The following is an 18,055-nucleotide window of genomic DNA, read 5'->3' on the forward strand; positions in this document are numbered from 1 at the left end:
GTGAAAATATTAAATTATTTTCATAAATGTATATATTATATATATTATATATATATAAATATATATAATAGAAAAAAATAAAATTATAAAATTTTAATTATACATTATAAAATAAATTATATTAATAGTAAAATATATATATATATATTAATATATAATATTATTTTACATATATATATATAATATATAATATATTATTAATTAAAATAATTACGAAATTGAATATATACATAATATATATAATATATTATATAAAAATATTTATGGGTTCCTTATTTTTTAATATACTGCTTTTTATAACAAAAATTTATGAGAACTAAAAAAATTTCAATATATAATAAATAAAATAATTGCTATTAAATATATATAATTAAATATATATATGTTATATCTTATATGTATATGTTTTTTTTTTTTTGGGTATCTGAAGGGTTACTCAGTATCATTTTTTATTAAAAGGTGAATAAATTTTTTTTTGTTATCATCAATAATATATATATATATATATATATATATATATATATATATATATATAATATATTAATATTTAGTATGAAGGTTTTAAATGTATATAAAATAATATTTATATATATAATAATATTTATTATATATTTATAATATATATATATGTATAGTATGTAGTATTTTATTTTTTTTTTAATATAAAATATTTATATGGGCCCTAAAAATTGTATATATAATTTTATATGATATATTTTTTTATGTGGTGATAAAGGGGGTATTTTCTTCTTATTATACATTATATACATATTATTATATATAACACAAATGAAGGTAAAAAAAAAAAAAAAATAGATATAATATTATATATTTTGAATATTCCAAAATAGTATTATATTTTATTATTTTAAAAATAATGTAATCATTTTATTTTATTTTTTTAATATAAAATATATTTATTTTAAATAAAGGAAAAAAAAAAAAAAAAAGAAAAAAAAGAAAAGAAGAAAAGAAAAACGAACAATGAAATAATAATAATAATATATATTATATATATATAATATATATATATATATTGTAATTTTGGTAAGAGAATATTTAAAAATATTTGATTTATAATATCATTTGAAGTTACATTATGAAATATACCTAATTATGATTTACTCCAATATCTTAAAAATGTGTTTTATGTTTTGAATTATGAAAGGAAGAATAAAAAAAAAAAATAAATAAGATATAATAATGAGATTAACAAAGAATATACCTTTATATTAACAACACGATTAATATTTTACGAAATGAGCATTGAAATATTTTTTATATATTTATGAATTTCTTTCTATTTTTACAATTATCTTTAAATCTACAATACAATCTGTTAACAAACATATTTTATTTTCTTAATGATTTATATTGAAAAAAATATTATTTAAAAAAATACCATAAAAAATAAATGTCCTTTTTTGATAAGCTTTAAACATTTATTTAATCCGTTTTAAAAGTACACATAAATATATATATATATATATATATATATATATATATATATATTGATTTATTTATTTATATATTTATTTTATTGGTTGTCATGATATTTATATTATATATTATAATTATAGATTAATGTATTTCATTTCTTTAGGATCACAATTTTAAACATAAAAAAAAAAAAAAAATAAATAAATAAAATATATAAAAAAAAGGAAATCATTTACACATAGTTGGTTAACGTTGCATATATTATAATATAAAAAAAAAAAAGAAAAAAAAGATTTTATATGAACTAAACAATTTGTAGTAAAATAAAATATTTTTATATATTAAATAATATTATAAATTTTCTTATTTCTTTATATATTTACTTGGTAATATTTATTGTTTTAAACATTATACTTTTTCAAAATATCAAATTGTATTTCGATAACGTATTATTAATGTTGTAAAGAAAAAGGTTTCACCTAATAATATATATATATATATATATATATATATATATATATGACATATAAAATAATATTATATTAGTAAACTTAAAAGCATCTTTTTACTTTTTCTTAGCCTTCAACAATTTTTGCTTAGCTTCTTCTTCAGCTCTGTACAGAAAAAATCAACAAATATATTTATTTATAAATAAAATAAGAACAATAATAAACATTACAATAAAAAAGAAAAACATACAAAATATAGAAATTAATATATTGTAGATTTTTCATCAGAATGTACAGACATACATACATATGTACATATATATAATATTTAAAATTTTAATATACTTTTTTTTTTCTGCCATTTCTTTTTTAAAAGCAATATCTTCCTCTGTTAGTTCTACTGGTCCTTTCTTTGCAGCTTTTAAAGGTTTTTTTTTTCCTCCCTTTAAAGAAAAAAAAAAAAAAAAAAAAAAAAAAAATGAATCTAGAATTATTTTGAGGTACTTAATTTTCCATATGGATAAATAGAAACATTCCATATATATATATAAATTCTTCTTATTTTATATTTTTCTTTTTTTAAAAATCTGTTATAATAATAATGTAAAACAAAATATATATATTAACCTGTGTGTTCAAAGGCATTTTTAAGATGTTAGTAAATATATATTTATATATATTTTTTAAAAAATATATTTAAATATTAATACTGAAAGGTAATTAAATGTACCTTTTTTTTTTTTTTTTTTTTTTTTTATTATTAAATTATATATTTATTTTAAAAAATTATTATAACTAAAAGAATGTAATATGAAATAATAATAAAAAGCATTAATTAAAAAAAAAAAAAAAAAAATAAAAAATTTAAATGTATAATTAAGTTTAAAATTTTTTTTTCATATATATACATACATATATTTTTTCTTAGGTATTAGGAAGGAAACAAGAAGTGAAAAGAATATATATATTATGTATATATATATATATTAATATATATAAATATATATTATGAGTATATAAAAAATCTATTTAAATAATGAAATTATATAGTATATACACAAATATATTTGTAATATTTGTACATATATTATACATATAACATGTAAAAAAAATATATTTCTTTTTCTTTCCTTTTCCTTTTTTTTTTTTTTTTTTTTTTTTTTAATATCTTTTCCTACAAAATTGTATTATTATTTTTATTTTTTTTTTTTTTTGAAGTATCATAAAAAGGTTATATCATTGGAAAAAACAAAAAGATATAATAATAATATATATATATAAAATACATATTTATATGTTTATATAATGGAGTATTCAACTAATTATATATATCCACAATTCTGTATATTTATATGTAGTATATATATAAAAAAAATATAATTTTATATATTATAAAAATTCTTAAAATTTTATTCTAGTAATAATTCTTAAACATAAGATTATATATGTATTATAAAAATTTTAAAAGAATACACATATATAATATATATATATATATATATATATATAATATAGTTTTTATTACATGTTAGTGAATATATATTGTTTTAACATACGTATAACTACATATATATATATAATAATATTTGTAAGATTTTATTAATACATAAGGATGAGATTTAAGCTTAAATATAAATTATTATGAATAAAAAATTTTTTAAAAAATATACATATATATATATACATAATTATATAATTATAAAAGGGATATTTAACAGTTATTGTTATAGTTTTATGTAAATTTTTTTTTTTTCTTGTTTTACATTAGACAAGAAATGAAGAATATATATAATATATGTATATATATATGAATTATTTGAACATAAGAAAAAATTTTTAATTAAGTATGTTTGATGATATATAATATAATTATAAAAAATATATATATATATATATATATATATATATATATATATATAGATATATATGAACATATTTTTATGTGTATGTATTTTATGTAGATATATTTCCTTAAGATTATATAAAAGATATTTGTTGTTAATGATTTTTTTTTTTTTTTTTTTTTTTTTTTTGTGTGTGTGTGTGTGTGTATTTGTTAATTATGTGAAATTTTTTATTATAAATAAAATATAATATAATAAATAAATACACATAAACCTTATTCTATATTTTTTTTTTTTTTTTTTGAATACACAACTTTTTAATATATATTTATGATATATGTATTATTACCTATTTATATATTTTTTCTCAAAGAAAAAATCTAATTCATTTTAAGCATTAAGTTATGAAAAGAGAGAAGAATAATTTTGTAGATTCATTGCGCTCTTTTATTTTTATATATATTATATATTTTATATATGGTAAAATAAATAAATAAATAAATATATATATATATATATATATGAAAATAATATATCTACATTTTATTGTTTCCTAATTTTACTATAGTAATATTAAATTGATATATATTCCAATAAGCAATTTTCATATGTATTATATCATATATAAATAAATATATATATATATATATATATTTTTATTATTTTATTTTTTTTTTTTTTTTCTGTGTACAAATTTATCATTTTATATTTATCGTTTAAAGTCCATTTAATTTTTTATGTTATTATAAATGGAATGATCATAAATCTTTTAAAATAATAATATGAAAGATCCTTTAAAAAAGAAAGAAAGGGAAAAAGGCTATTATAGCTGTTTAGATTTTGATAATTTGTATAAAAAAAAAAAAAAAAAAAAATTAAAGTATTCTATTAACAGAGACAAGAATTTAAGTGACACGGAATTATATGAGAAGACCAAATTAGTTATACGAAAAAAGAATAATCATACATATATTTCAAAACATAATATATTAAGAAAAAGGAAAGAGGATGAAAAATTATGTTTGCTTAATAATGTAACAATATATAAAGATTATTTTGATAAAGGTGAAGATAAGAATGATGAGAAATTAAGAAACTTAAAAAAGATTTTAAGAATATATGAAAATGTATCAACAAATGAAAAAAAGAAATTATATGAGTTAATAAAATTCTTTTCTTTTTCTGAAGGAGGTTTTCAAAATAATAAATTACGACAGAAGGTGTGGTTATTATTATTAGGATTTAATATAAATATATCGAAAGAGAAAAATTATAATGAACATCCAATATCTATATTATGTAGAAATCAAAAGAAAAAATTTAAATATGATGATAATTCCATAACATATTTTAAATTAAAATGGAAAAAAAAAAAAGACAATCAATATAAGCATGATAATAATTATAATTATTTTCACGTTGGGCAAAATGAGAAAATGAAAGAAAGGGAAAGGATAAATAAAAAGAAAAAAATAGGAAAAAAAAATAATAGGAAGAAATATGTTTTAAGGAAAAATAATACGGATGGTAATAATAATTATAATGATGATAATAATGATCATTTTGATAATGATCATAATGATATTGTTGTAGATGATGCTTCTTATATTGATAATTCAAACTATTCATGTTCTTCTAATTCGTCACTTATTTCTGTTTCTTCACATAGTTCATATAATGCACACTCTGCTTTATCCTTTGAATCAATATCCCACAATTCACTGAATTCTTCGGATTATTCTTTATATCCGTCCACATCATCCGTTTTGTCTTCTTCATCTAACTCTCCCCTTTCTTCTTCTGTGTGTTCCTATGTTTCCAACTTTTCAGATAATCTTAAGAGCGTTAACGATCAGATAGGTCTCATAAAATCAAAAGGTGACGATGAAAAATCAGGAAGAGGAGAAAGAAGAATAAATAAAAAAAGAAAAAGGGGAAGAAAAAGATGCCCACTGCATTTTTTCTCAGCTCGTAATTCATACGAACTTGGAGCATGTGAACATACAAATTGTTCGGATAATTATAATTCTAAAAGAGAAAAATCTTTATTTTCAAATGTGTTATTTTTTTATAAAAAAAGTAAAAGAAATATAAGGAGGAGATCTAAATGTTTGTATGATGGAAATAAAAAAGCAAAGAAATGCATTAAGAAAGAGACGAAAAGAATTGTAGATTCGATTTTAAGTATTGATAAAGATAAAGAAAATTTTGATAAGAAGAAGAATCGGAAGTTTTTAATAAAATTATTAAAAATAATTTATAAGAATTTATTAGAAATAGATTTATATATAGTAGATTATATTATAAGAAAAGATAAATTAAAAGAAGAGAAAAGTAACATTTTAACATATTTACAATATAATATAAAAAATAATTATAATATGAATTCAGATATAAGAAGATGGATCATTGATAGTGTTTTATTAGATGAGAATGATAGGATACAAGTTAAAAAAGATGTAAAAAGAAGTGTAAATACATGGAATGTTCATAAATCTATTATATATGAAATAAAAAAGACATATCAATATATATTAAAAAATATTATATGTAGTATATTATATAAGCATTCTAATAAAATATATTATGCTCAAGGAGTACATGATGTTTGTTTAGTTTTTATAACTTTATATTTTCATAAATTTTTTTTAAGATATAAAAAATATGTATTCTTAGAACATTTTATATCACGATATGTTGTTAATAAAATATGTCATTGTATATATTCTAAAAGGAGAAAGCGGGCTATAGGGAAAAAAGGAGTGCCTTTTATTTTTGATAATTCTTCGTCTGATGTCTTATCAGAAGATCTATATATAAAAAAATTTAGTTTGTTTAAAAAAAAGGGGGTGGATTATGATATATCATCTGTTGTTAATAATGTGAATGATAAGATATGTACTCACATTAATGATGATGATGTTAATAATATTATGTTGCAAGGAGGAAGTAGAAACGTGCAAAATGTTGAGAGGTTATATGACAATAATAATAATAATAATAAAAATAATAATAATAGTAATAGTAATAGTAGTAGTAGTAGTAATAATAATTATAATAACGTATCAGAAGTAATACAAACGAATTTTATAAATTTTGAAAATTTTGAAGAATTCGAAAATTATTTTAAGAAAGGAGATAGTAATATTGTCGATATGCATTCAAACGATAATATACATAATAGTTGTTCATTAATTAAAAAAAAAGGAAATATTTGTATGTATGATATATTTGAAGATAATATTAATAATATGTTTTTAATGGAAGAAGAATATATTGAAAAAATATGTTTACTTAAGAATATAAATTTAAATAAATATATAAAATATAAAAAGAAGAAGAAGAAAAAAGAATATATAGTATATTTATTATGTGAACGATTTTTATTATTTTATATGATTGATTATTTAACGTTATCATTAGATATATCCATTAAGAATACTTTTAAAAGTATCGGCTTATTATTAAAATATTTAGATATAGATGTATATAATGTTTTTTGTTTATTACAGAAAGAGCAAGAAGGTGAAAATATGAAATATAATAATAGGAATTATAAAAAGAATGATAATGAGAAAAATGCAAGAAATAGTTCTTTGAAATTAAGTGGTACAGAATTTTTCTTTTGTTTAAGTTGGGTGGTTACATATTATTCTCATGTGTTAACTGAGTTTGATAAATTAGCTCGAATTTTTGATACATTATTATCAAACAATGGTATATTTATAATATATTTTACGAGTGCCATCATATTATATAAAAAGGAAGAATTATTAAATATAGCTAATAAAAAAAAAAAGGATCAAGGATATAATAATTTATATTCAGAAACACATTATATATTTCAAAATATGAATTGGAAAGACATAAATGTTGAAAATATTATAAAGAAAACATATTATTATATGAATTATAAGATTCCTTTTGATACCTTTCTAAACAAAATAAAAAACAAAATTTCCTTTCCCCCATTTTCACCCATATATAGTTATCCTTTCATTCTTCATCATTTTGATTATGAAGCCAAACAAGAGGAATTGAAAAATATGACAGTAGAGAAGTCTATTTTGAATTTTTATAATTATAAAAATGGAGAATATAATAATATACAAAATTATGAATTGAAGGATACATTTGTGAAGGATACATCTGTGAAGGATACATCTGTGAAGGATACATCTATGAAAGATACCCTTTTTGGTGTCATGGGGAATGTAACATCCTTAAATAATAATAATAAAAAAGAAATAAAAATAAAGGAAGCATATAAGAAAAATAGTTTAAATAGTGATAATAATATAAGGAATAATGTATCTAATGATTGTGTTAATAATAGTGATTGTAATAGTGCTTATTATAATATATTGAGGGAAGAAAAATATAATAAGAAAAAAAAAAACCATAACAATAATGATGATGATGATAATAATAATAATAATAATAATAGAGACATTGAGAGTGTTAGTAGTTTTAATGGTTTTGAAGTTGATAATAGTAAACATAGGAGCGATTTAGAAAACAATAATATAAATATTAATATCAATAGTAATAATATTAATTTCAATAATTCGTATAATATGAAAATTGAATTAAGTAAGATGAAAACGTATGATAAATATATCGATCATATATTAAATGATGAAAAAGGAAAAGATAAAGAAAGGAACGATTTATACTTTAATAATAATTGTTATAAAGATAATAATATTTATTTATATTATCCATATTCCATTTTATGTAATAATTTAGATTTAAATAATAATATTTTGAGAAAACATTTACTTGTGGAACATTTTTTCAAGTATGTACTTTATGATTTTATTTTAAATTATGAAGGGATATGTAAAAAGTATCAAATGGCATCTGAAAAAATTTGGTATACTGTTAAATATGTACATGTTAGAAGTAAAAAAGAAGTTATTATTTATAAAAGAAGAAAAGAAAAAGAAAGAAAAAAATGTGAAAAGATATTTCATAAAATGACTAGACATATAATGTTATTATATTTACATAAATGTAATAAAAAGAAAAATAAGAAATATATTTATATGAATTTTTTAAGAAAACATAAAACATCTTTATCATTTAATCATTTTACAAGTAACAAGATGAAAATGAAGACAAACAATAAAATCAAAAGAAACCATAGTTACAAGAATAATCATAAAAATAATAACAGTAATATTAGTAATAAAGCTAGAGCTATCATACCACCCATTTACAAATATATTATTCAAAATAGTAGTAATGTTATAAAAAATGATGTGTCATGTAAAAAGACAAAAATTAATAACCCTTCATCACATATAAAAGAAAATAATAAAAAGAAAATTTTTGAACACATTTTTTATCTTCTTAAAATGTCTATGCATAATTCCCCATATGTTCATTTCTTTTTAATCTTTTTTTTAATAACCTTATTTACATCCTTATTTTATTATCGTCGATAGGGAATATACGTACACGATAATATATGATAAGGTATGATAAGGTATGATAAGGTATGATAAGGTATGATAAGATATGATAAGATATGAATATATAAATAGGCATATATATATATATATATATATATATATATATATATGTGCATATATTTGTTGTTTTTATAAAAAGAATATGCAAAAAATTGTATATTATGATCAAAAAATTATAAAAGTAATGTATAAAAGTTTTGTATATATTCTCACACTTATAAAAATACACATAAGAATTATTAAAATGAGAAGAAAACATATTATTTTATATATTACAAGAATGATTCACAAAATGAATAAATAAATAAATATATATATATATATATATATTTGTGTTTATTATATATTTTATATATGTATAAGTCTTTCTCATTTTATTTATAATATGTGTTGAATAAATATATAAGAACCTCAATTTTATAATTTTTATGTGTTACTTTTATTTTTTAAACATTTGATAATTAAGTTAAATATATATATATATATATATATATATATATTTCATTATATTAATATTTATTTGTTTTATAAGTTTATATTAATTTTTTTTTTTTTTTTTTTTTTTTTTTTTTTTGATCTTTTGAACTGTTATATAAAAAAGGTGAAAATGAAAAACTAAAAAATGTATGGTTTCAATATTTTTTAAGGAGTAATACTTTTGTAGGAGAGAGAGGAAAAAAAAAAAAAAAAAAAAAAAAGTAAATGTAAATATATGTGTAAATCCTTTTACAGTTCATAAAATATATTATATATATATGTTCAATATATAAATCATTATTAATATATGTTTGTATGCTTTTATTTAAGAGGTTATAATATTTATAAATATTAAAATGAAATAATAATAATATATATATATATTAAATATATGTAAATAAAAAAATGAATATGAAAAGAAATAAATCTTAAGTAAACAAAATTGTACACATTACATACATATATACATAAATAAATAAATAATATATATATATATATATATATATCTTTTTTTTTTTTTTTTATTTTATTTTTTTTTTTATTTTATTTTTTTTTGTCATAACTAAAAATGATATGCTTAGAAATAAGATTATAAAATGTTTATAAAAAGTCGGATAATAAATTTTTATAAGAATAACCCTTTTGCGTTTTGCTTAGGAAGCACGTGGTTTTTATTAATAAATGGTGGCATATTATTCAGTTATAAGTATTTTAAAAACTTTGAGCACAGGCATTGTTATATTAATGATTCCATAAACATTTTAAAAATATATATAAATTATAAGAAAGGTGACAATTTAAAATTATTAAGAAGAAGAGGTAATATCGATTCTTCAAATGAAAGGGCAAAATGTGAACTGATCTTTTCATATAACGATGAGAAGATATATTTAAATGTAAATGCTATAAGGATAAATAAAAAAAAAAATAATAAAAATTATAATGATAATAATGATGATAATAATAATGATGATGATAATAATGATGATAATAATAATGATGATAATAATAATGATGATGATGATGAAAATCGGGACATTTCTATATATTTGGAAAATCCATTTTTGATAAAAAAGGATATAAAAAAATATTTTTTAAAAGTCAAATTATTTCTTTATTCATTTGTTACAACTACAATGGAAGATCAAATAAGTAAAGAAAATTATGAACATGAAAATAAAATGAAGAATAATATTAAAGAAAATAATAATTTAATACTATCAGATGATATTAAAAATAAGAATGAAAAAATATATGATATAATAAAGGGTGCATCTGTTTGGAAAATAAACAATATAATGGTTGTAAAGAAAAAAAAAAAAAAAATTATAAACAATGATAATATGAAACGTGATATACTTCAAAGTGATAACATATGTCCTTCTTCAACAAATTATATAAATAGTGTAGGATATAATAGTGTTATAAATTCCTTTTTATTTTATATAAGAAGTTTTTTTAATAATAATTTTTATTATGTGTATGAAATATATCCCATATATGGTAATATTAAAGATAATTCTTATTATTGTAAATATGATAATAAGAGAAAGACTTTAAATGATACTCAAAGATATTTATCTCAAATTATGTTATGTGCTTTTTTCATTTCTACAATGTTAGCAATTAAAAGAATTTATATATATAAAAATTCCTATTCTAGTTTAAATTTTGTTAAAAATTTTGTATTACATAATGAACATCTTCATAATATATTAGGCCATAAACAAGTACAAATATTAAGTATATCAGGGATACATGAAAAAAATTATCTCAACAGTAAAATATTTTTTCAAGTAAAAGAAAAACAAGGTGTTATTCAAATGACAGCTACTCGAAATTCTTCAGATACCTCTTTTTTTCTTCTACACGCAAAGTTATTATTGAATAATGAAATGATTGAATTAAAAAAAGAAATTTAAGAAAACTAGCTTTTCTAAATCTCAAAAAAAAAAAAAGAAAAAAGAAAAATACATATGTGTTTTAAACAAAATAAATATATGAATATATAATAATTTTTTAATGGACACAAATTTGTAGACCTCTATGATCATAAAAAATTTTATATTATTAGTTTTATCAAAAATTAAGGCTAATATTTTTTATGAACTATTAATAAAAATAATGTCATATATATATATATATATATATATATATATATTTATATATTTATATATTTATATTTATATATGATTGTTTTTTAATTTTTTTGTATACACATGTAATAGGGAAATTATTTCGAAATATTACCCACATATTTATAATATTTATAAATATGTTTTTTTTTATATTTAAATTTTTTTTTTTTTTTTTTTTTTTGTCTATTTTGAGAGAATTTCTTTGTTTTACAAACACACAAAAGTTATTATATTTTTTAAAATTAAAAAATTGAGTTAACTTATAATTATATAAATTGCAAGAATATTGTTTATTTTTTATTATTTTTTTTTTTTGCTGCGTTCTAATTTAAGGAATAAATAAAATCAAAAAAATGAATAAAATAAAAAAAAAATGAATAAAATAAAAAAGTAAAAATAAAAAAAATAAAAAAATAAAAAGTTAAGAAATAAACCTATTAACATATAAACATATAAAAAATACATACCAATTAATATTATAAATATATAAAAAAAAAAAAAACATTCCAAATAACTTATTAACAAATGAATTATCGAACATATAAATATATTTGTTATATATAAGATGCCTGTATGTTTTAGTACTTTTAAAATATGTGGTTATAATGAGAAATATAACACAATATTATATAGGGAACCTATTTTAACAAGTGAAGAGTATGTAAAGAAATATGTGATCTTTTTTCCTGGTGATTATTCTTATTTTTTTAGTAATTCAGTATATACATCATTTAAAACAGAGTCAACATGTGAATGTACCAATTATTGTTATAGTTATGAAGCATTATTTTGGATACTATCACAGAGGTATTTATATGATTATATTTTGTTTATTATCCCTAATGATTTTTCAAATTATTTAGCCACATTTTCTAATTTTTTAAATCCGTGTGATATACCTTTAGATAATAATATATATGAACTGAATAGGGAGAATGAAAATAATTATGATGTATTAAATATGGAAAATAAAATAAATAAGAAAAGTGTCTCTTTTATTAAAAATGAATACATTAATAGTAATATAAGAGCAAAAGGTATAAAACATTTACTGTGTTTATTACTATCATTAAATAATGAGGTTTTACATAAAGATATACTAAATGAAGGGAATTTCCATAAAATAATTAATAATGAAAATAATTATAATGATAATAATTATAATAATGATAATAATGATAATGGAAATCATAATAATAATAATATTAATAATAATAATAATAATAAAAATTATTATTATATTTGTTGTGATAAACCATTGATTAATTATTTAGGTAACGAATTGAAGACGGAAAAAAATATATATTGGAAAGAAAGAAAGAATAATATATTTATGAAAAATATAATAAAAAACAAATTAGTATTGATAGGATTTAGTAAAGGATGTAGTGTATTATTTTCATTGTTAAGAGAATCACATGAAGGACCTTTTTTTTGGTCTTATGTTGATTCTATCATATTCTTAGACCCAGGGTTTAATAAAAATATTTATAACATAAATATAGAAAAAAATGCATTAGAAAAATTATCACAACATAAATTGAATATTAGTGTTCATTGTACACCTAATCAGATAATGGATAATACAAGTATGAATATTCATGAAGAATATATAAATTTTGTTAAAATATTAAAAGATATTCATATATATATTAGTACGTATATATATTATATAAATGTAGATACAGGATTGAACCCTTTAACTTTACATTATGAAATCTTGATTGATTATTCTGAAGAATTTTCTAACATCTCTCAGGAGGAAAGTACACCTTTAATAGTAAATGGTGTTCATGTGACTGAACTACAATATTGTAAAAGGGAAAAGCATTTAAAAGATTTTTTCTTCGATAACTGGAAAAAACATTCATGGATAATAGACACAATGTTATAAAAAAAGAATGATAAGATAAATTAAAATAAATGTGTAACAAAAGGGGGGGTTGTCTTTTTTTTTTTTTTTTTTTTATTTCTAATTAGTATTATTTTTAATATTAATATAAATATTAGTATTTGATTTTTTTTTGTTGCAACATATACGTTTAAGGATATTCCTTATGATATATATATATATATATATATATATATATATATATATATATATATTTTTATGTTTATATAATTATTTTTTTATGATAAAAATTTACATAATTGTGATTATCAAAAAAAATAATAATAAAATAAAATCTATTTTTATTATAATAGGCTAAGATAGTTTTAATGTAAATAAAAAGGTATATATTAAAATGAAGAAATATGCATTAATTTAAATAAAAAGATATATAAATTTATTAATATATATATATATATATATGTATATATATATATTAATAAATAATTATATACTAATTCTGATTACTATAATAAAATACATTTTCATATATACATGTTTGATGATCTACTTGGAAATCATCATAGATAACAGTATTGCCCTTTTTTTTTTTCAAATATATAATAGTGTGAAATTTTTCATTTTTAATTTGAACTTCTATATTACCTGCTGTTGGATAATCATAATGAAATACGTACGATTCTTTTGAGTTATTTATTTTCCAAATGATTTGGTTATATATATATGAAAATTCTATCATACCACATGCTCCAAGAATAATAGATGCATCGTCATTATATTGGAATGTAAAACTTTCATCATTCTCATTTGTATTAGGTACACAAGAATCATCTTTATTTTTATAATTTTCTCTACATGTACAATTAATTTTATTATATTTTAATGTACACTCTGAATTTCTAGAGCAGCCACCATTATCTTTTAGACAAGGGTTTTGTATTAAACATACACCATCTTTTTTATAATAATTATATGTACATACACATATTGGTTCTTTATTCATTACATTTACACATATAGAATTTTCTGAACATTTTTTATTATGTAGACATTTATCTTCTAAAACACATTTTCCATTGACAGGTACATGACCTTGTTTATTACATACACATTCATGTGGTTTATTTTCTCTATAAATACATTTTGAATCTTTTGGACAATTCCCTTCATTAATTAAACAGAAGTTTTCATAAATACATTCTCCTTTATCATTTTTTTTAAGATTTTCTTTACATACACATTCTGGTTTAAAGTTTACAATAGAACATTCTTCATTTTCTTTACAATTAATATCTTTACAATAATCATTTAATATACATTCACCTCTTGATGATCTATAATAATGTTCTTTACATTCACATTTTACAATATCTGTTTCTTCATTATAAACACACATTTCATTTGGATTTGTACAAATATTTTGATATTCTTTTCTTTTACATTTATTTTTGGCTATACAATTAATACCATCTTCAATTTTATAATCATCACCACATTTACACACACCATTTTCTAGAACAAAACTTTCTGAACATTTACATGTTTGTTTTCCATTTTCGATAACACAAACTTTGTTTGATGGGCATAAAAGATCACATTTGTTGTCTGGAACACATTTACCTTTAACATTTTTATATCCTTCTTCACATTGACATATTAATTTATCATTTGGAAGAATTTGGCAAACTTGATTTTGTGAACACAAAACAGATTCACAATCATTTGGACGTTCACATACTTTATTTCCATATTTTGAAATATAAGGATTATCACAAAAACAATCATAATTAAATCTGTTCCCATAGCATGTAGAATTGTTATGACATTTATTACATAAATTGGAGCAGCTGTAAGATACAAAAAGATATTGATCATTTATACAATAAGTATCAAAATGATATATTAAACCAATATCACATTCTGATAATTCATTACAATATGATTTTAAAGAAGTCGTCAAAAGTAAATCATTACATCCTTCTCCACCTTTTAGAATTGCTTTATCAATATTTATTTGTCCCCCTTGGCATTGTAATTTACTTGAAAAACGACTTCTGAAAATTTCTACTTTTTTAATATTCATATTGTTTATATTATTACCAATTGTATTTGGATCTGTACTAAACTGATTTGAATTGTGTGAGGATATTTCATTTTGTATTTCTAGCATGGATATATTGTTACGAGGATATTGGTTGGTTCGACTGTTTCTTGAAATCAAACGGAATTTAGATTTATTAATATCTGGTAGAATACTTGAATTATATAATGATGGTATATTAGAATGAAGAAGTGAATTCATATCTGAAGTAATATTTTGATTATTGAATACACATAAATAATCATATTTAAATACTGTATTAAAATTATTACATATATTATGATGATTTAAATCATCTATTGGATCTATTGTATTTCCATAAGCACATTTGGTTTTTCCATCACACATTTTTTTTAATGATTGTGTAACATATTTCAATTTGTTTAGATTGAAAGAAACTCTATAACATGATACATATGCATTAATAACTTCTATAGAGAATCCATTTTCACATTGCATAAAAATATATTCTGGTTTTAATGCTTTTCCTTGAAATAAATTATTTTTATAAAATTTTTCTTTTTTATGTGGTTCTATTTTTATGGCTAATTCTAAATCATTTTTTGTATAACATTTATTATTGTGATAATATTTACCATTTTCACATTTACATTCAGCTTTTTTCCCACTTCTTATTTGTTCACATGTGGAATTTTCAGGACAATTTAAAACAGTACATAAATCGTTGTATTCACAATTGTTTTTAGCTGATGGTAATAATGATGTTTTACATGTACAAGTTTCATTTTCTCCGTCACAAAATTGATTTACTGAACATATATCTTGTGTACATCTATAATTTTCTTCACATGCATTTGTTAATAATTCTATTCTATTAAAACCATATTTGCATGTTGCTTTATTTATATCTTCATTATATACGTCACACATTTCATTTTTCTGTAGATTCAGAGGACTTATACATTGATATTGTATATTAATAAAAAACAAATAATAAGTAAGTGATTTATTTTCATATTTTATGGAATCAAAATCGAATTTACAATTGTTTTTTCCATCACATAAATTTTTAATATATGTAAGTGTTTCTTGTTGTAATATAGCATTGTATGTATGTACATGTACAGATCTTAGAGATATATACATACCTTGGCAATTAATTTGATCATGTTTTCCTTTTTCAAAAAATGTTTCTTCATAAACAACATCAGGTTCTAATAAAAGTGGTTGTGATATGTAATAAATGATTATATGTGTAGAATTGAAATGTGCACAATAAAGTTTGTCATTTGTTATTTTATTTGTTTTTATTTCTTCACTATTTGGTATTACTACTCCGCAAAATGTTTTTTTATAACATATTTGATTTGTTTTATCACTTGAATTATATTGTTTTGATATAAAATAATCACATGATTTCATGTCTTTATTATGAGAAAAAAATGTTTTAATTTTTTCTGTTGAATCGCGATTTAATATAGTATAAACGTATTTGTTTAAATAAGCATAATCATTTTCACCATTATTATTTAAAATCAAATCTGTTTTTAAATTATCTCTAACTCTATGATCGAGAGAAAATGTTAATTTATCTATTTCATTTTTTTCATAAAAAATTCCTTCTATTAAATCAATTGCCGATATTTTATTGATTAATACTATTATAAGAAGGGTAAAAAAAATTCTGAACATTTTTTTTTTTTTTTTTTTTTTTTTTTTGATAAAAGGGTTATTTATGTAAGTGCATAATTAGCATTGATGAGCAACCATATATATATATATATAATATATTTTATTATTTTTGAAAAATTTATCAATGTGCTCTTTTTTTCATAATAAAAAAATTTTATGTGTTCATTTTATAATATATACACATTTTTATTATATTATATTATATTATATTATATTATATTATATTATATTATATTATATTATATTATATTATATTATATTATATTATATTATATTATATTATATTATATTATATTATATTATATTATATTTTGTTTTTTGGTTGTGGTTATAAGTCCCCTTTCTATTTACTGACGAAGCATGGTAGTATATATATATAAGTATATATATATATATATATATATATATATTTATATTTATATGTTTATACTATTTTTTAAATTTAATTATACAACCTCCATTAAACATATCATTTAATAAGTTTCGATTTATTCTATTAAAAAATATATGAGGTGTTTCCATGGATAATTTTTTTTCACATTAAATAAAAAGTTATATATAGAAAGTAAAAAAAAAAAAAAAAAAAATATATATATATATATATATATATATATTTCAATATTT

General features: G+C 18.3%; 5 protein-coding genes across 5 annotated transcripts; 3 read left to right on the top strand and 2 right to left on the bottom strand.

Moving 5' to 3' along the window:
• Positions 1-2,005: 2,005 nt before the first annotated feature.
• On the bottom strand, positions 2,006-2,534 carry PRSY57_0322300 (translation machinery-associated protein 7, putative; the record flags this gene model as incomplete). The annotated part of the gene is made up of 3 exons (XM_012905847.1): positions 2,006-2,054; positions 2,235-2,332; positions 2,517-2,534. 3 exons carry the CDS (start codon positions 2,532-2,534, stop codon positions 2,006-2,008), a joined length of 165 nt encoding a protein of 54 aa, XP_012761301.1.
• A 1,981-nt stretch (positions 2,535-4,515) lies between these two features.
• Positions 4,516-9,183, top strand: PRSY57_0322400 (hypothetical protein; the record flags this gene model as incomplete). Its single annotated transcript, XM_012905848.2, has 1 exon — positions 4,516-9,183. One exon carries the CDS (start codon positions 4,516-4,518, stop codon positions 9,181-9,183), a length of 4,668 nt encoding a protein of 1,555 aa, XP_012761302.2.
• A 1,100-nt stretch (positions 9,184-10,283) lies between these two features.
• On the top strand, positions 10,284-11,609 carry PRSY57_0322500 (hypothetical protein; the record flags this gene model as incomplete). The annotated part of the gene is made up of 1 exon (XM_012905849.2): positions 10,284-11,609. The coding sequence occupies one exon, from the start codon at positions 10,284-10,286 to the stop codon at positions 11,607-11,609; it is 1,326 nt and encodes a 441-aa protein (XP_012761303.2).
• A 781-nt stretch (positions 11,610-12,390) lies between these two features.
• On the top strand, positions 12,391-13,719 carry PRSY57_0322600 (conserved protein, unknown function; the record flags this gene model as incomplete). The annotated part of the gene is made up of 1 exon (XM_012905850.2): positions 12,391-13,719. One exon carries the CDS (start codon positions 12,391-12,393, stop codon positions 13,717-13,719), a length of 1,329 nt encoding a protein of 442 aa, XP_012761304.2.
• Positions 13,720-14,170: 451 nt separating this feature from the next.
• On the bottom strand, positions 14,171-17,431 carry PRSY57_0322700 (Rh5 interacting protein, putative; the record flags this gene model as incomplete). Its single annotated transcript, XM_012905851.2, has 1 exon — positions 14,171-17,431. One exon carries the CDS (start codon positions 17,429-17,431, stop codon positions 14,171-14,173), a length of 3,261 nt encoding a protein of 1,086 aa, XP_012761305.2.
• Between the last annotated feature and the right edge of the window lie 624 nt (positions 17,432-18,055).

Source organism: Plasmodium reichenowi, chromosome 3, assembly GCF_001601855.1.
Source record: "Plasmodium reichenowi strain SY57 chromosome 3, whole genome shotgun sequence".
Classification (NCBI taxonomy): Eukaryota; Apicomplexa; class Aconoidasida; order Haemosporida; family Plasmodiidae; genus Plasmodium; species Plasmodium reichenowi.